At 44.6% G+C, this 25,000-nt stretch overlaps 2 protein-coding genes across 7 annotated transcripts in view; one reads left to right on the top strand and one right to left on the bottom strand.

The window, feature by feature from the left end:
* Positions 1 to 1,477: 1,477 nt before the first annotated feature.
* On the top strand, positions 1,478 to 15,861 carry c18h3orf70 (chromosome 18 C3orf70 homolog). The gene is made up of 2 exons (XM_035534754.2): positions 1,478 to 2,143; positions 12,908 to 15,861. Exons 1-2 carry the CDS (start codon positions 1,969 to 1,971, stop codon positions 13,531 to 13,533), a joined length of 801 nt encoding a protein of 266 aa, XP_035390647.1. The 5' UTR covers positions 1,478 to 1,968; the 3' UTR covers positions 13,534 to 15,861.
* An 8,198-nt stretch (positions 15,862 to 24,059) lies between these two features.
* The window catches only part of vps8 (VPS8 subunit of CORVET complex), a 69,497-nt gene continuing 68,556 nt past the window's right edge, over positions 24,060 to 25,000 (bottom strand). For all 6 annotated transcript variants that reach the window (XM_035534843.2, XM_081701011.1, XM_081701012.1 and 3 more), the window contains one exon: positions 24,060 to 24,262. In XM_035534843.2, the coding sequence (XP_035390736.1) occupies positions 24,119 to 24,262 (144 nt within the window). In that variant the 3' untranslated portion in view covers positions 24,060 to 24,118. The remainder of the gene's footprint in view (positions 24,263 to 25,000) is intronic.

Below are 25,000 nucleotides of genomic sequence, written 5' to 3'. Positions count from 1 at the left end.
GTCACACTCCCGGAGAGACTATGACCTACATATGCTACGATGAACATAAATAAATATATACCATACCTTATAGATAATGCAACTTTGTTGTAACTCAGTAGAGTAGCTGACGAGAGGCTGTAGACGCACAAAACAAAACACCATATATATATATATATGGTGTTTTGTTTACCATATATATGTTTACCATATATACACACAGTGTTTTGTTTTGTGTGTATATATATATGTATGTATGTATGTATGTGTGTGTGTGTGTGTGTGTGTGTGTGTGTGTGTGTGTGTGTTGGCCTTTAACACCAATGATCTCTCTACATTCCTCTGCCCACATCTAAGCCATGACCAACTTGAAGGAAATGGCAAAACTCAGATCAGTATGAAGGGGTTAGATTTAACCGACTGGAGAATATAGCGACATTTCTTTTCTGAATATGATTGAGGTTATGAAATGGGACAGCGATTGTCCTCTAAAGGCAAGACACTGCATTACTAGGTTCTTATTGTCTTTTTGACCCGTCCTTGAACTAACATTAACCCGGTGAAAGGAACCAGGTCAGGAAAAGAAAGCCGCAACGCAAAAGGCTTCCAGTGTGTCATGGGTTTGCTGCATGGAAAATAAGGCGCGCGCTCGCGCGCGTACGCACGCACACACACACACAGACGCACGCACGCACACACACACACACACACAGATTTAATCTAGTCGCGATCAGCTGAACCAAAACCTGCGGGCTTGTTCTTTTAAAACGTGTGGATAAAAACACGGCTCTGTGGATCCCTTTATGATTATTGCTTGTTTGTTTCGCGCTCGTTCCCGTGGAAAGATGGCTCGTGGCTACTACTTGGGGGTTGAGGTTTCACGCGCCCAACACCCCCTCTGCTCCACGGCAATCCTTACAGGTTTTCGGCTTCTCTAGACAGGAGAGCAGGACTTTCAAAAGCATAACCAAGGAGGTCCGTAAGCCATGAGCGAGAGAGAGAGAGAGAGAGAGAGAGAGAGGCGTGACCTGCTCATGAACTTGCCCGCGGAGCAGGAGGGGACGCAGATGCCTGCACTGGACATTTGGTCCACGAGGCTGCGTGGGACTGAAAGTTAACAACCAACTAATAAACGCAATGAAGGAACACCATTACTGTGCCCTACGGTTCTCCCAAGCCACGCTTTTCTATAGAACAATAACAGTTTTGTTGTTGTTTTTGACGTAATTATTGGAGTGGATGTGACTGACAAAACAAATTGCTGCTTAAGCAAGTATTTGTAACTACGTTCATCGTTTAATTTTGTTTAAAACCTGTTTAATGTCATTATGCAAGGTAAACGTTATGCGCCCGCACCACCCTACAATTTACGAGAGTGGAGGGCGCGAGGGATGTGAGAATTTCCATCCGATCCACGAGAGAGAGAGAGAGAGAGAGAGAGAGAGAGAGAGAGAGAGAGAGAGAGAGAGAGAGAGAGAGAGAGAGAGAGAGAGAGTGAGAGTGTGAGTAAATCAGATGTGGGGATTATAATGGTCTACGTGGAGAGTAGCCGGACCGTATGACCGCCAGTCCGACTCGAAAGAGAAAGAAAGTTGAGGAGAGAGGGGGAGGCGACGAAAGGCGGAGAAGGAAAGAGAAAGCGCGCAGCTGAACAGGGCAGGACGTCAGGAGCCATCATTTTCCTGAGAGGACTCCAAGCGGCTGGTGAAGGACCGAGAGGGGGTTCACAGGCCCTGCGTGAATTTGGTTAATTCGTTTTTAGAGAGGCGATAGAGCCCGGGGGATGTGTTTACGAGCCCCGCGCAGGAATTTTAAACGCTGAATTCTCCAGCGTTACATTTTCACTCGCGTCCGCTTATTGTGTACGCGAATACCAGCCGACGCCGACCATATTCAGAACGCACTGGTAGGAGCTTTTCCTCTCCCCCGCCAGTCCGCCTCGGACCCGATGTGGTCTTTGGAGTCCGTCTGATCCCGGGGGTGTGCGCGATGGCTGCGTCGGGCGGACCGAAGAGCGAGAAGTTGGACGAGGCGCAGGCGCTGGCGAAAAGCTGTGCGGGGCGACCGGACTTTCTGCCGTGTGACGGACTGTCCATATGTGCAACCCACAGTCACGGAAAGTGCTTCAAGCTGCATTGGTGCTGTCATCTGGGCTGGTGCCACTGTGAGTACAGGGTTGTTTCCGAGCCTCAGACACGCCAGGACACGTAGAAAATAACGGAACCGTGCTCCGTGCGTCGTAGGGTACCTAACCTCGGCGCACACACGGAGGCTAACTGCCGCCAGCCCAGAGGCCATGTCACTGATAACAAATTCTGGGTTTCTACATTTGAGCAGCTATAGATTTACTTAAAAACAAGTCACAATAGCACTACAGAGCAAGATCAAATGCGTTCTTCCAAGAATACGACAGACCACTAGCCTATGTCACTCAGTGTGATTTTCAGCTGAAAAGTAAGGGGGGAAAAAACGTATATTTCCGCCGAAATTACAAAGTCGCAAAACCGTTGTTTTCCACAAACAAAACAACGAACATCATTTGCGTTGCTTGTAAAATTCTCTCGCCTGTTTGGCTGGGTTTTCCGAGCTCCCCGAAACAATCGGGCGTTGAGATCGTGTGGCGCTGGGCGGTTATTGTCAGTTTATTTCTCAACATAGTCGAAAAAGTCTACAGGGTCGACGGTGAGACAAGAGCATTATTCCCCCAGTCGTGTAAACTTAATAAACCTTCTTCATTTAGGCGTGGTGGTTAAATCAGATTGCATTAGTGTAACGGCCGGTTACGACAGGCGTTATGTAGTCACGGCAAAATGATTAGGATATAAACTAATTTATGACCTAACAACGAAGGCGGAACAAGCGCTTAACCGAGCAAAAACCCATTGGCCTTCTAGCTGACTAGTCTTGGGTCTTGTTTGAAAAAGAATCCCTCGTAATTATTTAAGAGATGTATTATAAGATATTGCATAAAATACTCAACCAAATTATTAATCACCTCGGCTGTGTTCTGTCTCTACTTACTCAACTCATTAAAACCCACCAAGTACAGTTTTATTTTGCAAGGGCTAAAATTATTTCTCTTGCATTAAAAGTAGTTTGTGAACTAATACATTGTTTGTAATTCTGGGAATTCCATATTGGATGGCGTTATTGTTAACTGTTTCTCCTCTAACCAACAGAGACTGAATTTAAGAAAAGCAGATACTAATTAAACCCAACAAAATCAATAATGCTTTCACATGCTCTAACTGCAGAGCTTCCTAGCCTAGCTGTAATTAGTAGGTAGTAGGACAAACTGGCATACCTAGATCTGCCAATAGAGGAAGAATTCTTCTTGCGTGGAACATTAAGAACAGACCCTGAATCAAGATGACTTAAATCAAGATTAGCTAAATTCCTGTCCCCAAACTAAAACTAAAAATAAACCTACGGTTAATAAACCTAGCCAATAGGTGTGCATATATCTGCATATATACCAATACAATATATACATCCAGAGCCAGTTAAAGGAGTCTAATATAAAGTCTGTTATAAATATGTAATACTGAGGATTAAAGGCTGATTTAACATTGCGGGTAAGATTCAGGCAGGAACGATAGCCAATAATTTTGAGCAAAGATTATGGTAAACATACCTTTTCATGATTCAATATGTTTGTTGTTCTGTTGTTGCAACTGAATTGTTCTGGTGCCACAGTGTCCGTTTATTAAGGCTTTGAGAGAAACATAAACATACAGATCACATGGAGCTGAACTTTACACATCAGAGGTTTTTATATATATATGGAATTTACAACCAGATGGGAATTAAGGCTCACTTGCACTGCACGGTACTAAAGTGACCCAGGCCAAATCTCAAATACTGCAGCTCCCCGCACACTTAATGCACTCAGACGCGAGCTAAGTGCTTTTACGGCCACAGCCAGTAGTTATGAATCCCCTCTCTAGGTAGTCAGTGTTCTGGATGCTTCTGTGTTTTCCTGCTCCTCCTGACAGCTGACTGAAGTTATCAGATAATTACTATGAAGTTAGTCAGGTGTACAGAGCAGGGAAAACACCAGTGTGTGTGTTCTCTAGCTTGGGTCTGAGTGCTAGTGAACAAGACTATATGTTACCCATGTAGTGAACCATATGTCAAATAGGAAGCCATTTTGGACTGAAATCTGATCTCACCCGGAGTGACATGGCCGAGGGACAGCATCGGAGCGAGCCTGCCTGTATAAACAACAGAGGCCTCTGTTAAACAGCAGCCATCGCCGATGGGAACTGGGATCATGTGACTAGGAGAGGAGACACGGATTCCTCGAATTCCAGCCTCCTCCTTGGGGAGGTAACCGTATCTCCAAACGCATGAGTGTGTGTGACGGACAAATGCCAGAGCGGGCTACGTAAGCACGGACGTGTTGTGGGGTGAGGCTTCATCTTCTGGGCTAGCAAAAAAGGGGAAAGAAGTTTTTTAAAAAGAAAGTGGCTCACTCTGCATCGTTATCGCCGTCAGTGTTGTTCTGACGAGGAGTTGCGGCGTTTCTGAAATGGAGGCTTTAGGACATTCCAGCATAGAGCAGTACCTCAAACATGTCATCCAGCCTCTTTTACCATGCCATGCCTTACCAATGTACCGCCATGGTACAGAAGTCCTAGAAAAACACTCGCTCTCTCTCTCTCTCTCTCTCTCTCTCTCTCTCTCTCTCTCTCTCTCTCTCTCTCTCTCTCTCTCTCTCTCTCTCTCTCTCTCTCTCTCTCTCTCTCTCTCTCTCTCTCTCTCTCTCTCTCTCTATGTCTGCTGAGCTGGACGGTTTCTCTTGGTGACGAGTTCAGCGCATCAGCTCCCTCCTGCTGGTCCCATGTGGAAGTCTCCTCTGCACGAGGCGCGCTCCTGTGACCGTGTGTCTTGTCACATGAGTAATTATTCTAGCAGTTTCCAATCCCAAAGCAGAAGATGTCATTTTCTGCACACGTTTATGTTTTTTCTGGGTCCAGCATGCCTGACTCAGCTCATGAAAGGTTGATAATTACACAGTGAACCACACATGTCTGGGAAGCAGCGATTAAGGTGGTTGGTTCGTGGACATTGATGTCTTTTAAGTGCTGGAATAAGCAAAAACCCTCTGTAGTCACCTGGGTCCATTGGGGGAAATAGAGGCGCGAACACATTCACTCAAGACTCCACATCACTCTGTGACGTTCCACACCCACACTGCCATTAAGCTGCATTCATTCTCTTTAATATCTCATCCAGTTTGAACAATTTCTGCTTGTGGCATCATTTTTAAAAAAGCTCGAAGAAAAGTGAGCAGCCATTTTAGTCTGATGGCCTGGTAAATGGCCGGAAGTTGACAGTTGTGCCAGTCGCTCAAAGTCACACTGGGCCTTCTTCCTCTTTCCTGCTTCCTCTTGCCATAGGTCAGCGCAACCCCCCCCCCCCCTGTCTAAAGGCTAGGCCTGTAGCTGCTCTATACTTCAGCAAGAGAGGCTGTCTGTGTGCAGCAAAGCTAGAAGTCGCCCACAACAGCAACCAGCACCTGGCTTTTCTTTCCATGTGCTAGCAGGTTAAGGATGCACTGGGGCACTGTTCCAGTGTCAAGAAAGACTTTATTAGTCTTTATCAGAAGCTTGGTCATTAAGTCGTTAAATTAAAGCTACGTTTATTAAGTCATCCCCCCCCCCCCCCCCTCGTATCGTCGAGAGGATGTTTACAGCAGCTATGTTGTCAGCACATTGTAAACATGACAAGTACTAATTCCACCTCTGGTGTATGAAACGAGCTAGCTTCTCTTTCAGAAGCCAGCGAGAAGCTTCTACCTGATTAGCTTCGCTCACATTTGCCCCACTTTTCAACAGCTGTATGGAGATATAGATTTTTTTTCCCCCCCTCCTGATTCCAAATGGAAATAGAACAGAGTAACAGCAGCCGAGCATTCTGGGAGTCTCCGAAATCAAAGCAGTATCTGAGAACAGTGGCGATATTGATGGGACGGGAGAAGGGAAACGGAGACAACAGAAGGGTGTGTCCCTTCTCTAAGCACGCAGGCTTCCTGAAGAGTGTCCGGGTGTGTATAAAGCACATCATACATCTGTGTAGGACGCCGAACGCTCTACTTTCAGTTGATAACTCAGAATTGAAATACTCCTAATAGAGGTCCTGCACAAACACTCGATTAAGCAGACGTGTGTACGTGACGCACACGCACACACATGATAGTAGAACTGAATAAATTAATACTGATAGGGTTTTTAATTCAGGAGGCGCCTTTATGAGTTATTCTACAGAGGAGGTTTCTGTAGCCCCAGGAGAATCCAGACTCGTTTGTCTCCTCTCTCTCTCCCTCCCTCCCTCTCCACCATTTGTTACTTGTCTTTGACTGTTTGCTTTTATATGAATATTCACAGCACTGTCCTCCATGGAAACCCTTGTTTACTTCCCAGAGGGAAAGAAGCAGGATTTGCCCTTTTTTGGTGCAGAAATATTCCAGTACAGTACATTCCTCCCCCGGACTCCGCCGGGTTCTCCCTGGCCGCTTTGAAGGCAGTGACAAGTTGGCTGTGCTATAGGTTGCCTTTTATGCAACTATAAGGTCCCTCGGCGACCTTGTGTGTGGAAACCTGATCATTTCCGAGCTCAAATGCTCGGATCCGCTGTCACTTTAAAAGCCTGTCATAACTCAGGGCCGGCAGAGTCTGATTTGAATGAGTTGTATCCTTGCTTGACATTCCCTTTCCGCCAACGGCTCTGTTCGTACGTCAGGCCCGAGTGTGAAAGACACGGCCTGTCAGGTCTGGTAGGGCTTTTATTGATTAGAAGAGACACATCCTTAATTTTTTGGTGCTTGTCATCAGAATTCTTTTGATTCCAGCGAGCAGGGTCACACTAATTCAGGGGCGTATGGAGATGAATTCCCAGACACCTGGATCACATATTCAAATGCCGCTAAAGGACTTGATTAACTGGATCTAGTGCATTAAATTTTGGTTGGAATGAGACACTGCATGGAGGGTAGATCTCCAGAACTGGGGATGGGCAAGCCTGAATGAAAGTGATTTAAAGAAAGTTAGAGAAAGGTCACCTTAGTCGCTGCAATAATAATTCTTGGTGGTGATACATTTTGAAACATCTATATATCTTTAGATCCCATATTCCTTTGCCTCCAAGGTCACATGACCATGTGGACAGATTGTCCTATCTAGTGGTAGTCACGGCTCTTTGAACAGCCCCCCACATCGGTCTTTATTAGGGACATACTGCATACATCTCCATTGGCATAACTAGTAGAGCTCTGTAATATGTTTTACCACTGTGTTTTGGCAGTAGTGGGTTTTTTTCTGCGAGAGCAGTTTGCGAGGTTTTGTGTGTGTGTGGGTGTGTGTGTGTGTGTGTGTGTGACTGGATGAGCAGGCATGATCATGAGCCTGAAGCTGGAAGTTTAACATCAAACTTACTTAGATAAGCAATGCAATTAGCTTGTTAAGAGTTCTCTGTGACTACAATTAGCATATCAGTGAAAGCGGTAGGGGGACTAACAGATTAGCCACTGATTTGACGACTCATTGGCTCGCTCTGAGCCGTCAGTATTTTAGTTCCAATTACTGATGCAGACGACTCCCAGATGGAGGAAAGGGTTTTCACACCGACACACACATCCTGGTAACGCCTCGGTGGAGGCGTGTGTACCTGGGTGATGTGGAGTGATGTCAGTCTTATGTGACCTGCCTAATGCTGAGAAATAATCAATGATGGACCTCTCATCGGTTCTCGTCCACGGTCGCCCGAAACCGACAGCAGATCCAGCCCCACGTGCACGTAACCCTGCGTGGAACATACGTGTGTGAGAGGGAGAGAGAGAAGGGGAGGAATTGGAATGGAAGGCAACACACCGGTGGCCTTGTGCACAGCTCCACTCCTCTTATCAAACAGTCCATCACATGGGCAGCAGACAGAGAGACATTTTCACTTCAGTTTTCCCTCCCAGTCCCTCATGTGGTTATTATCTCAAACCTGCAGTGGGGAACTCCAGAGGAATCAGATCGAAAACTCAGCAAAAACAGTGACTCTGAACAGTTCTATCTGCACGCGATGACCATCATCGACGGCAGCACCCACAGAAATCGCGAGGAGGGCGTAAAGTATAGCGCGGGATTAATCTGGCAACTGGCTTCTCCGGTTTGTTTATTCTTGCATCTTCGGCCGTAATCCCCGTTCTGCTGTTATAATCCAGTATGAAATCATTTTGTCTCACCAAGCTAATGCCCTGGAAGGGGTCAACAGGAAATGCTGTTGAGCAGGACTGTTAAATCCAGCTTAGACCTTCTTTAAGCCGGCTGGCCCACCCACTGACAGCCTCCTGGAGCTTCTCTGCCAGGGGCTTTGAGGTGGGATGTGGAAGGCAAACAGCTGCTAACCAGGTGAGACACATTTCTAGCAGGGCACAATTTAGACAAAAAATATTACATCAGTGATTTCTGTTGGAATTCTTTTGCAATTGTGATTACGTTAAAAACCCTTAATATGATGTGGTTATTAATCTTTGTCCAGTCATATTTCTCAGGAACTATAAAAAGGTTCAGCCCTGATTTCCAGTCCCGAATATAATGCTTTAAAACATCACTTCCTGTACAGTGTTTTAAGTACTTGGCTGTCCAACGCATTTAACATCCACCGAGAACTTCCCTTCAAATTTTCTCCCCCTTAAAAAACTGGAACAGCTGCTGCTTTATCTGATTCAAAGTGGTTCCTTTTTGGTGCAGCACTGCATTCAATTTCCCACCATTCAGACAGAGTTAGACTTTGTAGAGTAGATGTAACACTGAAGCAAGTGGCATTACTTCTGCTCTAGCCATACTATGTCTGTTCACAGTACTCCTTAGAGGTCTTAGCGCCACCGCCCCACATCCATGATTTCGACGCAGACTTCTAACAGTTTGCATTCCGTAGTCATGGTGATCGAGCATGTAAGGCTTGGGCTCGTTCAGTCCGGCTGTGCTTGCTTGTGGAAAGGCTACAGGAAGTGTGCCGATTTTAGGGTTTCCCATGTTCCCCATGGCACACCCAGACAATGTGGACATGTACCGGAGTGTACACTCTGCACACAACACACACAAATGCAGACACGCACATGGCCCCAGTGTCAATAGCGTCACCTTTATTTTTTTTGGTGTTTTCTCAGCACCGTTTGCACCATTCCAGTTCTGTACGCTGAGTTCAGATTTGACCTTTCACCTCTCGTTTACCTTTCGTCTTCAGCAACAGTGCTGGAGTACTCAGCACACAGCTAATTAGCATAGCTGGGCTTTTGGAACAAAACTCTGCAGGATTTTCTGAATCTGAACTAGACACTTCTTTTAAGGATGCAGAAGGGTAGTGTACATTAATCATGTTAAGACACTATTGGACTTTGAGATCTCAGCATTGTAAATCTCATGGTACTATTCCACTAGAGAAACCCAGACGTATCAAACAAATTCAACCATAATATGATATTCACATATTCATAATGCACACATCTTGGACCTGTGTTGGGTCATTTCAGTTTCTTTCATCATTATCTTGTGCAAAACAAAGATCGAATTTTCAGCATTTTTTAGATGATGGACAGATAAATCAGCTGTACAGGACTTATAGGAGATAGGAGTGATAGAAACCTTTTCTTTAAGTTCCCAGTAAGGGGTCCCATCAGAGACGGTGGACAGCATTTAGTATTCGCTAAAGCCCCCTGTTCCACTACCAGTGAGGAATTGGGATATTCTCAGCCTCTTCCAGACACAAGGAGGGTTGAAACTGATACTTCCATGTAAATACACAGGGTTAGTACAGTGTACAATGTCACATCTACTTCTAAAAGAGGTTTTTATACGCGGTATGTGTGTCCAAACAACCTTCGTAGAGTGTGAAATTTGTTGTTGCAAAGCTAAAATGTGCCAGTTTCTTAAATGGAATCTTTTTTTTAATCTTAAAAAAAGACATTTTCTGTGGTTGAGAAGAGCCAACGTGATGGAGCAGTTTATCCTCCACAGCTACTAGAAGATGCTGAGTCTCTTCAAAGCTCTGGGATAACTCCTCAGTAAGCTAATAAAGCACGGTTTATGGAACACATTCACATAATCTCAGGGATATTTCGAAGGGAATCATATTAGCATGGGTCTCTCTCTCTCTCTCTCTCTCTCCCTCTCTTTCTCTCTCTCTCTCCCTCTCTTTCTCCCTCTCTCTCACTCCCCCCCCCCAATCCCCCCCCCAGGTCTTTCCTTTGTCAAAGGAGACAAATGCCTCGTGAATCTGCTCAGTACTTTTCACAGCTTACGTTAATCAAATAGAAACACTAGCCTGTTCGCACCCTTCTCCTCGGGGAAGGAAGGATGCTGTAAAAATAGACCACAGATATATAGAAATACATTTTCGCCATCAGGAACAGCACCTGTCAGACTGACAGCACTGAAGGGTCTTCTCCACTGTAGGACAGAATTCACAAAGCCAAAGGAACAGTCCGAAGAACAGACAGAAATACGACACTGTCTGAGGATTAGTTCCGTGATCGCCTGAGATTGAAACGTATTAAAGACAAACAGACCTCTTAAATCTCGCGTTTTGATTTAGCAAAGTACAGCCATATTGCGAGCCCCATAATTATGCAAAAGCTGTTGTCATTTAGATAAATGCCTCATGCACGAAAACCCTCTCAATTTCTTCTCATTCCACCTGAAACGAAGCAAACCCTCGGGGCGTGCATCACATAACTGCAGAGAGCGTGTAAGCCCCAGAGGACTCAAAAGTACCCCCACTGTATACAAAATGATGTGCTGTGTTGACAAAAAGGGCTTTTGAGGGCTCTTGTTGGCAGATCCTTGTAGGGTGCACTAGGACTCGCTCTTCTCACACTGACCCCAGAACAGTACTTCACCTCAGAAGAGCTAATGCAGTGAACAGTGTATGAAAACTATTGAGAAGCCCTCAGATCCTACCCACACTCCACTAGCAAGCTCCTCAGCGTTGCTGGCTGGGTTTGAACGGTTCGGGTAGATTTTGTCCAGGGTATAGGCAGAGGCTCGGGGACATATCAGTAAGCTGGGCTACAACCGCAGACGTGAACGGGCGGAGATGGAGCTGAAAGCAACAACAGTTACAACATCAGGGCCAGTAATGAGGCCAGGGCTCGACTGCCATGTTGTCCTGGCTGAGTGATGATCTTAGCTGTCTAATCATCACATGGTGCAAGTGCGTGTGTGTGTGTGTGTGTGTGTGTGTGTGTGTGTGTGTGTGTGTGTGTGTGAGAGAGAGAGAGAGAGAGCATGTGTTAATCTATGGATCATTTATAATGTGTGTCTGTGTCAGTTTATGCGTACTTGGTGATTCATATCATGTTGACAGTGAAAAATGAGCAACAGCTAGATCAACTGGTAACCTGCTGTCAACCACCTCCATCAAAACACACCCAGCCTAGACTGCGGCACCGCAGTATCATGCCCCAAAAGCTAAGGGGTCAATAAAGTACTAAAGGTACTGCCAGTGCTATGTGTGCGCGGTGTTAATGCAGGGCACCAGCACACGGCTGGGACCGTTCACTACAGGATGGGCACATTCTGAGACTGTCATCATAGAGGTCTGCAGATGAATGAGAGGTGCATGTGGCCTGTGTGTGGCGAAGGTGTAAGAGACCAGACCATTTTACTGACGCACTTTTCCTACCTGTGGTCTGTTCTTATTCGTAGAGTGGAAGGAAAATACACTTCAATAATTTATTTATTTTAATTTAGCTCATTCACTCATACACTGCTCCATTTAGGTCTCCATCTGTCTCATACACTGCTCCATTAGTTATTTCCCTGTCTCATACACTGCTCCATTTAGGTCTCTCCCTGTCTCATACACTGCTCCATTAGTTCTCTCCCTGTCTCATACACTGCTCCATTTAGGTCTCTCCCTGTCTCATACACTGCTCCATTAGTTCTCTCCCTGTCTCATACACTGCTCCATTTAGGTCTCTCCCTGTCTCATACACTGCTCCATTAGTTCTCTCCCTGTCTCATACACTGCTCCATTTAGGTCTCTATCTGTCTCATACACTGCTCCATTAGTTCTCTCCCTGTCTCATACACTGCTCCATTAGTTCTCTCCCTGTCTCATACACTGCTCCATTTAGGTCTCTCCCTGTCTCATACACTGCTCCATTAGTTCTCTCCCTGTCTCATACACTGATCCATTTAGGTCTCCATCTGTCTCATATACTGCTCCATTAGTTATCTCCCTGTCTCATACACTGCTCCATTTAGTTCTCTCCCTGTCTCATACACTGATCCATTAGTTCTTTCCCTGTCTCATACACTGCTCCATTTAGCTCAATCACGTACTCATACATGATTGAAAACAATTTAGCAAAATGAATCGTGTGAAATGCTCAAATGTTCAAAATGTTTTGCATAGCCTCATAGTCTGTATCAATTGTTTTGCAGTAGTTTGTCATTTTAATTTGTTTTAACAGATTTAATTGCATGTGAGTTTAGCGTTCAGGTTCGCTTGCGTTTCCTGTCAATGGTTTTGAGGCCAGTACCATTACAGCTTTTTAAAATCACCACTGCTCTTATGATTTATCTTAGGGTTGTAATCATCTCTGCTCACTTCCTGTCCAAGACAGACGTTGTTCCTCAAATCAATTCAAGTTATTTCTGTGTTTACGTTTTGCCACTTACGAGCAGTGTTCTTAACTTCACCATCTAGGTTCACATCTCTTCCGCTGCCGCTGTTCTGTCCTCCGTTCTCGTCCTTATCACCTGCTGTCTTGTTCTTATACGGTTTAAAGTATCCTGCGATGTTTTGCGGTTATGAAGATAAAAATAAAATCATTATTACTAAAGCCAATGAGTAACAGCTTATTTGTATTGGGATGTATTTTCTCCACTTGTAGTACTCTTAACTCCTGTTCTCTCTTCCTCATTCTCTGTAGGTAAATATGTCTACCAGCCTATGACCAATGTCTGTCAGCTTCCAAGCACTGCAGTTCCTCCCAAGCCTTCCGACCACGTCCACACGATGAACCTGTCAATCTCCCTGACGGAGCGCCTCCTTGGGACCGCCCCCAAATTCAAAGCACCGCCCTGCCCAGAGTCGCCCAAGTTCTGTGTGATTGCCGACCTCTTCGTCGATGACTACATAGTGAAACGGATCAACGGGAAGATGTGCTACGTCCAGCGGCCAATGCCGGCGACGCCCGGCCCGCCCCAGCCGCCGATGGCCCCGCCTCCCCAGCCGCCCCCACGGCCCGCCCACAAGCAGGAGGCCCAGGTGGGGGAAGCTTCAGACGAGCAAAGTCCAAAAGGTCCGAAAATGGACCACTGCTCATCGCCCTCCAGCTCAGAGGACTCCGGGATCAACGCGTTGGGGCTCCACTGCACGGAGTCGTGCGAAGAAGACTCGTGCGAGCACGATGAAGATGAAGAGGAGGAGGAGGATGAGCTGAGCACAGATGGTGACTCCAGTCCTGGGAGTCTCTGGGAGCAGGACAGATGCAGTCTGCTTTCGCCGTCCAAGTCTACCGTGGAGATCATTGAGAAGATCGAGACAACGGTGTGACATGTCGAGATAGTCGATGTTGGTTCAGACAACATGCACCTACGCCATCCCAGTCCTTAGACTGCGGATGTGAGTTGACGCTTGGTTGGCTGAACCTGAGCTCAACCAAAAAAAAAAACAAAAGGACACATGCACTCTTCCACACACACAATCTGTTAGCACACCTGTGATGATTTTCCAGAACTCTCTCTCCCTCTCTCCGGTCCTTCTCTGCGTCAGTTCTTACCACAATCCCCTGTACACCCGTCTCCTTCACATGATGACTCTGCTACGGATTACACACAATAGCAGTCACAAATACAGTCATAAGTACAGCCGTGTTATTTCAGAGATGGAATATATGGTTCCAAAGAATTCTTTGACAGATACACCTGCTCTGTAAACAAAAATGATCCGAGTACAGGTGCATTCTTCTGACAAAAGTGGTGTGTTAAATAAATCGGAAACGAAAGCTTTGAGGTCATGAGGAGAGTATAATGTGCCACTTCTCCTCTTCTGTTGTACGTGAGAAGGGCAGACGGCGTGAGAGGCTCCCCAGTTCCCTGTAAGCAGGATCCAGTTGAACTCTGACTGATGCGTGAGTGCAGACGATTGTAACGAGATGGTGTGAGGAGAGAGGGGCGCGGTATCTCCGCGCCCCGGGGTGTCTCCGTCCCATCGACACCCCCAGCACCCTCCCTCCAGAACCGCACTCACGCTCCGGTGGTGAAGCAGAGGCCGCGCTGGAACAAATCCCTACAAAAATGGGGGGGTGGGGGTAGGGATCATCTTCCAACAACTCCTTAACTGAATAGTGCACAGGCATGAAGATTTCAGGAAGTGATGCCCCACCCCATCCCCTAACGAGAAGAATATCTGCAAGCTTCTGACAATCGTTTGGTGATTGAGATCTGTACCGTAGGTTCCCAGAACCTACAGCGGATCAAGGGCTTCTTCTCTCCTCACACGCATGGAGTGGGAATACTTTGGAACCATCTGCGTAGGAGTTTGGGTGTTACTATGCCACAGTCATTTATAAAAAAAAAAAAAAAACCCAGGAGAACAGGAGTACACCAGTGAGCTCTTTGGGACCTAATTCAAGCTTTAGCTCGAAAAAGAGCAGTTATTTCCACAAGGACCTTAGAAAAAGGACCCCAACTTTCTTCAATTAATCCTTCGCTCCTGACGAAAGGCCTCACAACGCATTTAATAACCAATGACACATGATGTAAGCACATGAACAACCTGAGCACACTCCACTCTACAGTCCACGGATGGACGTGCTGAAGCATGCTGTACTGGATCTTCAGCGGTGGGTTCGATGCGTCATGGTTCGTGAGACTTTTTAAGAGTGCTCATACTTGAAACCTGGCAGGCCAGAAAACCTACAAGCATAGCCTGCTTGCCCCAGAGCTATGAGTCAAAAGAACACAACTGTTTAGCCAAGCCAACACCAACCACTGATTATTACTGTAAGTGCATGTAACTGCTACAGTGTGATGTAAACAGTGAGGATTTGGCCATTATTGTAAGACATAAATGAGCTTGAAAAGATGCCCAGGGCAAAGTGAACCATCCGTCTTTTTCACTGCTGATGGGGGTGGGGGGGGACAGAGCTTTTTTTTAATGAGATAAGACTACATAGAATTTTCATGTTGGACTCATAAATCTCCAACATGTATTAAAAGGGATTATAATTGTATTCAAATGAGATTCTGACAGTCATGAGACAGAATTACTTACAGCATTAAGAAAGAGACTCATGGATCATTTGTACCAGGCATGCAGGACTGGTTACTAAAACTACGAAGAGTTGTGTTGACAGTTCACTGGTGTCCATCTCTGATGATAGCTCAAGTCTGTAACTATAGCCTCCCAGCTGCACGACTCTACTAGTCTATAAGCACAGATTGTTCTCACTGCCTGAACAGAAACGTCCACTTTAAAGGTCCACAAACGGACCTTTAATGCATCCCAGAGGAACCCCACACACAGTTATTTGTATGATTACCCCTCTCACTGTTGTAGGAATGAATGGGTTTCTTTGTCTGTCTGCAGTTTCATATCAGGGAATAAACTGTAGCTATAAAAAAATACACTGTAGATACAAAAATGTTTATTGCACATTTAAATATTCCCCTCTTTTTTTTTTCTTATATTATTGTTAACTTATCTCTTATTTTTCTTATAAATCCAAAAAAAGAGAGGTGCTTGTGTCCCTTATTTTGTAATAAATTACAGTTACAAGCCAAGTCCGGTAAGGCTTAATTCATAAGAGGCTAACAGATGACTCAGCAGGGAGATTTCTTGGTGATTCCCCACCATAATAAAAGTTACCCGTTTAATTAACAGCCTGTGTGAAATGATCACTTATCCCAGTCAACAGACATGCAGACGGACCCTTGAACAGACATGGCCGCATGGCACAGAGAAGCCAACCAATGAAAAAGAAGCCTGCAGTGGAAAGCGCCGCTGTCTTCACGAAATTCATTATTCATGACTTCATTATTAGAACAACACACAGTCCATCGAGTCCAGTGGGTATTAAATCACCCATGAACACAAGCACGAAAGGTCCCAGAGTGACTACCAAACACATGCGAGTAGGGTATTATTGGACGTGCTATGGAAGGTTGTACACATGAAGAGACACATGCATCATTTTAAACTATAACATGGCACCATAGGAATACCCTGCTAAAATGGTGGTTGTGACCTGTGACAGATATATGTGTAATAAGACCCATACGACTCTGTGATCTGTGACAGATATATGTGTAATAAGACGCATACGACTCTGTGATCTGTGACAGATATATGTGTAATAAGACTATTATCTGTAATTATCTGAGAGGCGAAAAAAAACCTCTACTGTTTACAGGATGAAGGTGATGAAAATGTCAAGGAAAAAATGTAAATATTAAGTTCATCTTGAAAGCAGGAACGTTAATAGCAGAGAGGGAGAGATCATGGTCACGTGTTCCTTAGTTTTGGGGCCATTACACTGAAAGATCTGCCGCCCTGCAGAAGGTTCTTTTAAACACTGACCTAGGATCAGTCCTCTTATTTGCCTCCTTAAACAACTTAAGGTGAAATATTTGTCTGGTCCCTGATATGCATGAAAAGCAATTTCCAAAGCCACGTAAAACCAATGAACTAGAAGTGAGTGAATCATTTAAGAGTAAACGGTGCAGAAGGCATTGGGGGACTGAAGCGTGTTGTGGGTGTAGTGTACACAGCTCTCCAGACGCCTCTCAACGACAGTGCACTTCCTCTAGCTAATGGAGATCTCAAGAAGCAAGGACAGGGAGCATTCCACGTTGTCAAGGAGACAGGTGTCTCAGAGGAGGTAGAGGTACATGCAGTAGCTGTAGCTGTCGACAGAGGAAGCTCACATGCACACACGAAAGAAGCACAGCGCTCACTGCACGCGTGCGTTTCTTTTGGTTCCCTGAGTACAATCACATATGCCAGTGCCACGGATACACACCAATTCCTAAAGCATGAATTTATTACCACCAGGTCGTCGGCTTGTTTGCTTATTTATTTACTTGTGAGTTCGAGGAGCTGCATGGCTGCTACTCTGAACGCATACTGCTAAGATTCCATTATACACTCAATTACACAAACACAACACGGTACCGGAACGAGTGCTTAGCTATCTAATCCGCGATGACCCGTAGGCTGAATGGAACGGGATTCATTCAAAAATGCCTCTGTGCAGAGGAGAGATCTGTGCTGGGGGGGACCCATAATGACTTTATCCCTGTTTATAATGGGATGGAGTCTAGGGACTGGCAATCTACAAAAGACCTGTAAAATCCTATAGGAACCACATATACCAGTTATAGCACTAACAGGCTAAACGTGTGCTATAGAACCGGGGGGGAATATTTGGTGAATATTGTGAACACTGTGACAGACTCATAATATTAATTATTACAGTGTAATATAACGAGTAACAAAAATATCCATAACGGAACTACAGAGTCTTAATCTATTGTTACACACTGTATATGACAGTATATTACTCTAGAAGTAATGGTAGAATTAACACTGTGTTACAATTCTTAATTTATTATATTGAATATAAATACTTCATATTAAACACTTTTAAATGTATACATTTTTCTGTCAAAAATGAACGTGTACGCATGTATAAGGGGACATATGTGAAAACTATACTGAAAAGGGCCATGCTCGTGTAAACATTATGCTTCATAACAACCAACATATATAACCTCACAGATCATGCATTATTTTTACTAAATGCTTTCGTATAGACGGAAGGGGTGTGGGAAAGAGGTTGAGTGAAAGGCGGACTAGACCAGAGACCCGAATGGACCGCCTTATAGGCTGAGAGGGAAGATGAACATATCTGCACTAGAAGATGATAAAAATGCATGTTTGAGTCTACACAGAATCAAACGTTCTTAAACTGGGGCACTGGGACAAACTGCATGATGTACACACACCCCCCTTAAAAAACCCCCACAAAGCGCAACTTATCACAAACCAAACACATGTCAGCTGCTTGAAGACAGGTGTTCAAAAAAAGCGCTTCTAGATGGTTTTAACGCATTCCAAATCTGGTACGGAACATTTCAAATTTGTATTCAAGTCAAAGTAAAAATGTCAGGTGGACGATTAGTAACCACAGTGACCTCAGCGAAACATTTTTTGGCATCGTTTGAGTGTTGACAGATTGCTGTTTGCAAGCCGGGAATGGTGTTTACAGATTAAGAGGCAACAGAGTGCACCAAAGACTTGGCTGTGTAAGTGCACATTTCTCAGCCTCTGCGGAAAACAAGAGACTAACTGTGATTGTGCAAGGGATTCGTTTAGCTGGGATTCAATTGCAGATCCTGAGACTGAAGAAAATTGCATGTGCCTACCATTATAACACATGCAAATTGTGTATTACAATATTCAGTTCTGGAATACCATAAGTATAGCTTAACACACCCGATTTTACCCACAAATGTTTGTTCAACTCAAAGCATTTGCACAGGGCACTGTACCTGTAACAGATCTGAGAAACTATGCGCTGAATGCAGTGGCTTGTGTATACAGTGCACGAAAACAGACTCACTGGTTTTGTCACTGTACATGATGTTGACTTGCAGGACCGTGAAGGATGGAATGTCCAGTGCAGCTGATCCCAGGTGACATCATAAAGGCGTGGAATTCTAGAATGCTGGGGTCACGCTTTCTAAATATGTCACAGACAGAGAGCAGGTCTGCAAACAGCTTGCCGCTCATTTCCCATCTAGGATCACACGAGGAGGAGAGGGTTAGCACTCTCCCCGAGATGCTTGAAAAATATGAGCCAGGGCTATTTTCAGTTTTGTGCTGAAGTCACGTGCCATCACAACAAATGGAAACTCATTAGGAGAAATGTGCACCTATATGTTATACACAAGACCAGCTACTGAGATGTAATGTCACATACACACACACACACACACAGCTCTCAGTAAGAGTATTTATATGTGATAGCACAAAGGCTGTTCTTATTAGTCCTTGGGATTCAGTCTTGGTGGGCCTGTGAGTGTGAGATACTGTGTTATTACATGTCAGTGTTAGTTCCGTGCTCTAGCTGCTATGCTCTATTCCTAACTAAATGAGGAAAACTATTTCCACTATTTCTTAGGGAAGCACAGAGTCCAGGCCTCTGTGGATTAATTAGAAACTCCTCTATCTCTTTCCAGCCGTCCTTCTGAAAGCTTTATCTCCAGGACAATTAAAAACAGTCACTGGAACATCTGTTAGCTCCTATTAGCTGCATGAGAGGCTGGGTGATTGGCTGCCGCCCAAGCAATACTTGAGAGTATTGTGGGTTGTTGTTGTTGTTGTTGTTGTTGTTGTTGTTGTTTCTCTTCCGAAAGAATCTTTGCAAATCAAAATATGGGCCGGCGCGAATCAGCATGCACGTTTGAGTCGGTGAGTTTTAGTGTGTGCAATCCGAAGCCAATGGTGAATGTCATTCAGGTAATTGACCAAGCGCAATGTTCATTTACCAGATACGGCCTGCCAATGAAACTCTAATCATGATCATAAAAGAGAACAACTCTTTACTTTTCTAATGCCTCACTGTTTCATCCAGCCAATATACCTGCTCTCAACACGCGTTTTTAAATTCAATATAAAGCCTAATCCAGCAGACTAGATTTATGACGTTAGTTAAGATTAATTCACTCTAAAAGGCGACGAATCACATTTTGCATAATAATTTTTCCTTTCCTTTCCTCAATAGAAGAACTACAAGAAGGCCTCGAGGATTCTCAAATCGTATTCAGGTAAATTGCGCAGATTAGCACAAGAGATTTTTTTTGGAATTAGCATAACATTATGATCAACAACGTGGGAAAAAAAATGCATAAACATTTTGCTGTCAGCTCCACGACGACTGCTGAAGGCTCCATAATTGCTTTCATTATCTGTTGTTTTTCCCCCCTCGCCACAGGGCGCGTGTTGGCTGCTGGTAGCATTTACCGTTTGCGGCTCCGCCGCGAGGAGAGCCCGCTTTGAATCAGTACCCCGCCGCGCGCGGCCAACATCCAATCAGGAGTGCAGCGCGCCCTCCGGGACCTCGCGTTTGCTCTGCCGTTCATCCGCCCGAGCGCCCCGTTGACGAACCGCGCTGCGTATCCTCGGTAGGACGAGGGCGGTTGGGCGAACGGGGCGTCCCGTGCGAGGCGTGATTGCGCGCTGCGTGCACTAGACGCCCGGGAAGCGATGAGAAGCGGAAGTGCCTTTTCGTGGAAGTTCCCGTCGCGTTCCACTTTCTTCGTGTAATGGGGAAGCTGACGGCACCCCTTCTCATAATGCCGAGAAAGAGTCAGGGCAGGAAAACCGCCGAGGTCAAGAGAAGACAGACTGTGCCGAGGACCAGTAGACACGTAGAAGGGATTTGCAGACGTATTCTGGCTATATGTATGTCGTTCGCAGTGTGGATAGTGGGCATGCCCAGCAGACTGAAACAGTAGCGTCCATCACCCGCGTCGGGAAAATGACTTTCTGCCCGACTCATGTCACTGCCAAATGAGCATGAAAACCGGAACCTTCTTCAAAGTGCAGGGCCCTTTAAAACGGAAACACGTTAAGGCGAACCGTCTGGGTATCGACGGAAGCAGCTCAAATTCGACTTGACTAAAAAAAAAATAAAAATAAAAAAAATCTCGTGTCAGCTGTACACCATTAAAAAAGATCGTTGCATGATGGACTAAACGTCTTCCCCCAGACGTTTAAAGAAAAGGGCCTGTTATAAAACAAGATCTGTACGTGTACAAGCGCGAGTCTTTTACTGCTCGGCTTCCCTTAGGGGGGTTAAATTTGCTCCTTTCAAAGCCTCTGTGTACTGAGCGAAATTCTGCTTCCTCCCATCAAACAGGCTTCATGCGTAAGCGTTTTGTGCAGTCTCATTTAACACAATACTCGATAAACCTGAGTACAACAAACTTGGAGCAAGAAAACAAACAAAAACAAAACAGCAGCGCTGAAGCGAATGTATGGATCCGTCTGTTAACGTTGCCGCGAGAGGTAGGTCTATCCGGCGTACCTGGAAACAAACGCCCGTTCTTTTCATGCCGTTTCTCCCAGCACGCGTCGATGTACACCAGCGTTAACGTTGAGCACCGCGCGTCTGCATGTGCTGCGCAGAGGGGCCCTTTGTTGGCTGGTTAGCAGCCTGAACCAGGGCTTTGAACAAGAAACAAAGGGCCATAGCACAGAAACCACAAAGCCTGGTGTTTCATCTCACACACCCGCACACCAGTTGCCTTCTGTTTCAGTCTTTCACATCTGTAGTCATTTGAAGAATTGTGCACACCTCATGTATATTTCCAACATAGTTCCAGCATATATGATCAGTATTAATAAAGACAATACCATGCAGCACTTACATTTTGAAGTCCATTGTACAGTTTAAATAAATTGTGTGTGGAAAAAGTAAGTACACCCCTATATTAAATGCCTAAAATGAGAATCGTGTGCTGGGTGCTAATCACAATTGTAGAGGATTTTTGAATGAACAGTCTTATTTTAACCTCAGATACTTAGTTTGATCTTTGTTGCTGAAGTGTGTATCACCATGACTAAATCAAAGGAGCTTTCAAAACTTCAGAAAAACATTATAGATGCCCATGAGTCTGGAATGGGTTTTAAAACGCCCAAAGAACTGGAAATCATGTGGAGAATATTTCAGCCAACTTGTTCAGGCCAGGTCACCCCAGCAAGTTCATCCAAAGAGCAGACCGCAAGACACTTAAGCAAATCTCAAAGAATCCCAAAAACTTCACTAAAGGAAGTGACTGGCTCTCGCCAGTGTTGATGTTAACGTGCACAAGTTTACCTTTAGAAAGAGACTGTACATGGAAGGTGTGCCATAAGGAAACCTCTGATGTCAAGAAAAACATCAGGGCAATCCGTTAAGCAGATAAAACATCACCAGTGAGCACACAGGCAAAGACCAGGTCTTTCGTTGGCCTTCTGTTTAAAATGTTCTTTACATGACCTTCCAGACAGTGTGATATGACACACTTAAGGAACAATGCACTCTGGGCAGATGAGTCCAGGAATGAGTTGTTTGGCCACAGCAAAAGAGGTTTGGTGAAAACCCAAGACAGCATTTGACCAGAAGAACCTGATACCAACTGTGGAAATGTTATGCTCAAGTCATCTGTGCAACTCATCACAGAAACCATTACAAATTCTTCACTGTAGCAAAGTGTTTGAGGATAATGTGAGTTCATCTGTCAGAAAACTGAAACTCAGTCAAAAGTGGCCCTTGCATTCCAAACATTAAACATTCCAGTACATTCCAAGAATGGCTGAAAAGAAAGAAATGGAGGGTTCTGGAATAGCGTGGTTAAAACCTTGATCCCATCAAGATGCTGTAGGTGAGATCTGAAATGGGCTGAAATGGGCTTCTAATTGAAACTGGTAACCAGTTATAAGAAACACTACATTCAGCTAAAGGGGGCAATACCAGCTGTTAGATCCAAGGATGTACTTATTTTTTTCCTCAAACATCTCACAGCTGAAGGACTTCTGCATAGAAACACCTGAAACATCTCACAGTTGAAGGAATCCTGCTTAGAAACACCTCATACATCACAGCTGAAGGAATTCTGCATAGAAACACCGCAACCACCACACAGCAGAAGGAATCCTGCATAGAAACACCTTAAACATCTCTCAGCTGAAGGAATCCTGCATAGAAACACCTCAAACATCTCACATCTGAAGGAATTCTGCATAGAGGAATGGGTAAAATGTTCTTCTAATTGAAACTGGTAACCAGTTATAAGAAACACTACATTCAGCTAAAGGGGGCAATACCAGCTTTAGATCCAAGGATGTACTTATTTTTTTCCTCAAACATCTCACAGCTGAAGGACTTCTGCATAGAAACACCTGAAACATCTCACAGTTGAAGGAATCCTGCTTAGAAACACCTCATACATCACAGCTGAAGGAATTCTGCATAGAAACACCGCAACCACCACACAGCAGAAGGAATCCTGCATAGAAACACCTTAAACATCTCTCAGCTGAAGGAATCCTGCATAGAAACACCTCAAACATCTCACAGTTGAAGGAATCCTGCTTAGAAACACCTCATACATCACAGCTGAAGGAATTCTGCATAGAAACACCGCAACCACCACACAGCAGAAGGAATCCTGCATAGAAACACCTTAAACATCTCTCAGCTGAAGGAATCCTGCATAGAAACACCTCAAACATCTCACAGTTGAAGGAATCCTGCTTAGAAACACCTCATACATCACAGCTGAAGGAATTCTGCATAGAAACACCGCAACCACCACACAGCAGAAGGAATCCTGCATAGAAACACCTTAAACATCTCTCAGCTGAAGGAATCCTGCATAGAAACACCTCAAACATCTCACATCTGAAGGAATTCTGCATAGAGGAATGGGTAAAATGTTCTTCTAATTGAAACTGGTAACCAGTTATAAGAAACACTACATTCAGCTAAAGGGGGCAATACCAGCTTTAGATCCAAGGATGTACTTATTTTTTTCCAAAGAAGGAAAGGGTACTTCTGTTAATTTTTGGTTACATAAATAATTGCAATGTTAAGTTTTTCAGTTTTTTTCTATAAATATAGATTAAATGAAGATTAAATATTGATTGGTGTGCTTACATTTTCACATGACTATGTTATTTTACCCACCACACACACCCACACCACTGTTAAGAGTCTTATGTATGCTGTATAAATATCAATAAGAAATATTTTAACATCAAGAATAATATGGAAATTCTGTTGTAAAACCGGATTACTTAGAACAGTCTTCAGTGTGTGCAGTGTGTTGAGTGCTTCTGAATTCCAGTGCTGGGCTCCTTACATATATTCCATTTTCCCAGGTCTAACAAACCTCAACAGCTCCTAACGTGAACCAAGTGTAGGACCAACCAGCCGCACGGGTGCAGAAGGCCCTGGCCAAACTACTGGCAAGTGTTAAACTCTGACGCTGATGTGAATGTGTGTGCCAGTGAAAAAGCAGACACGTCCATTTATGTGGAGATGTGGTAGTGCTTTTATTCAGAACTGTAACAGTGGGTGGAGTTCTTCCTACTCCTCCACCACTGGTGGAGGAGAAAGCTTAAGGCTGAAGTTTTCGCTGTGGTAGATGCTTCCTGTTGGTGGATGTGCAGTGTTCAGCAGACCTGCCTTTTCACTGCTGTGGGAATGGCCGATATCTGTGAGGATAGCTAACTGGAATACAAACACAAGGAAAGCAGACAATGTAAATGACATTTCATAATAAAAGTACCATACTGCATGGGAATGGGGACACTTATTCATCAGAAAAGTAACATTGGAAAAATCAATGATGCCAATAGTAATGTCGGAATATAATCTGCCCTTAGTTGTTAAACTGTTTTAGTTTAGTGTGATTATGGAGAATGGTGTTGGGGCACAGAGGGATAGGGAGGGATCTGGACAGTGCTAGGAAACACAGGTAGGGGATGGGGGCATCGTTGAGGCATGTGGGATGTTAGGTGATGGGTGTCAGGTATAGGTGTGGATGATCTCATGGAATGATTCTTCAAAAAGACACAACTTGCAACTTAATGAAGATCTATTTCTTACTTGTTAGAAACTCCATACTCTTCACTAATTTACAGATTTCTCGTGCTGTATGTGTGCATCAAAGCCTACAGGCGCTAAATCCTGTGTGGCCTCCTGAGAGAACCGATGATCCTCCTTTGTTAAACATGTCTTCTGCTGGCTTCATTATCTCATAGCCACAGTGATGTATATGGTGGCTAAAAATAATCAGTGTTGGCATGCGCGAACATTTTGCATACAATGTTGAATCAGACATGACAAAGGCATGCGCAGACAAAACAAACTTATAGATTTTGAAGATGTGGTACATGCGCACAGACGCACTCTCCCTCACTCACTCACTCACACACACACACACACACACACACACACACACACACA

This window comes from Electrophorus electricus, chromosome 18, assembly GCF_041902795.1.
Source record: "Electrophorus electricus isolate QZ-2024a chromosome 18, ASM4190279v1, whole genome shotgun sequence".
Lineage (NCBI taxonomy): Eukaryota > Metazoa > Chordata > Actinopteri > Gymnotiformes > Gymnotidae > Electrophorus > Electrophorus electricus.
Note: the sequence above shows the minus strand (reverse complement) of the source record. Positions and strands in the feature narration are given on the sequence as shown.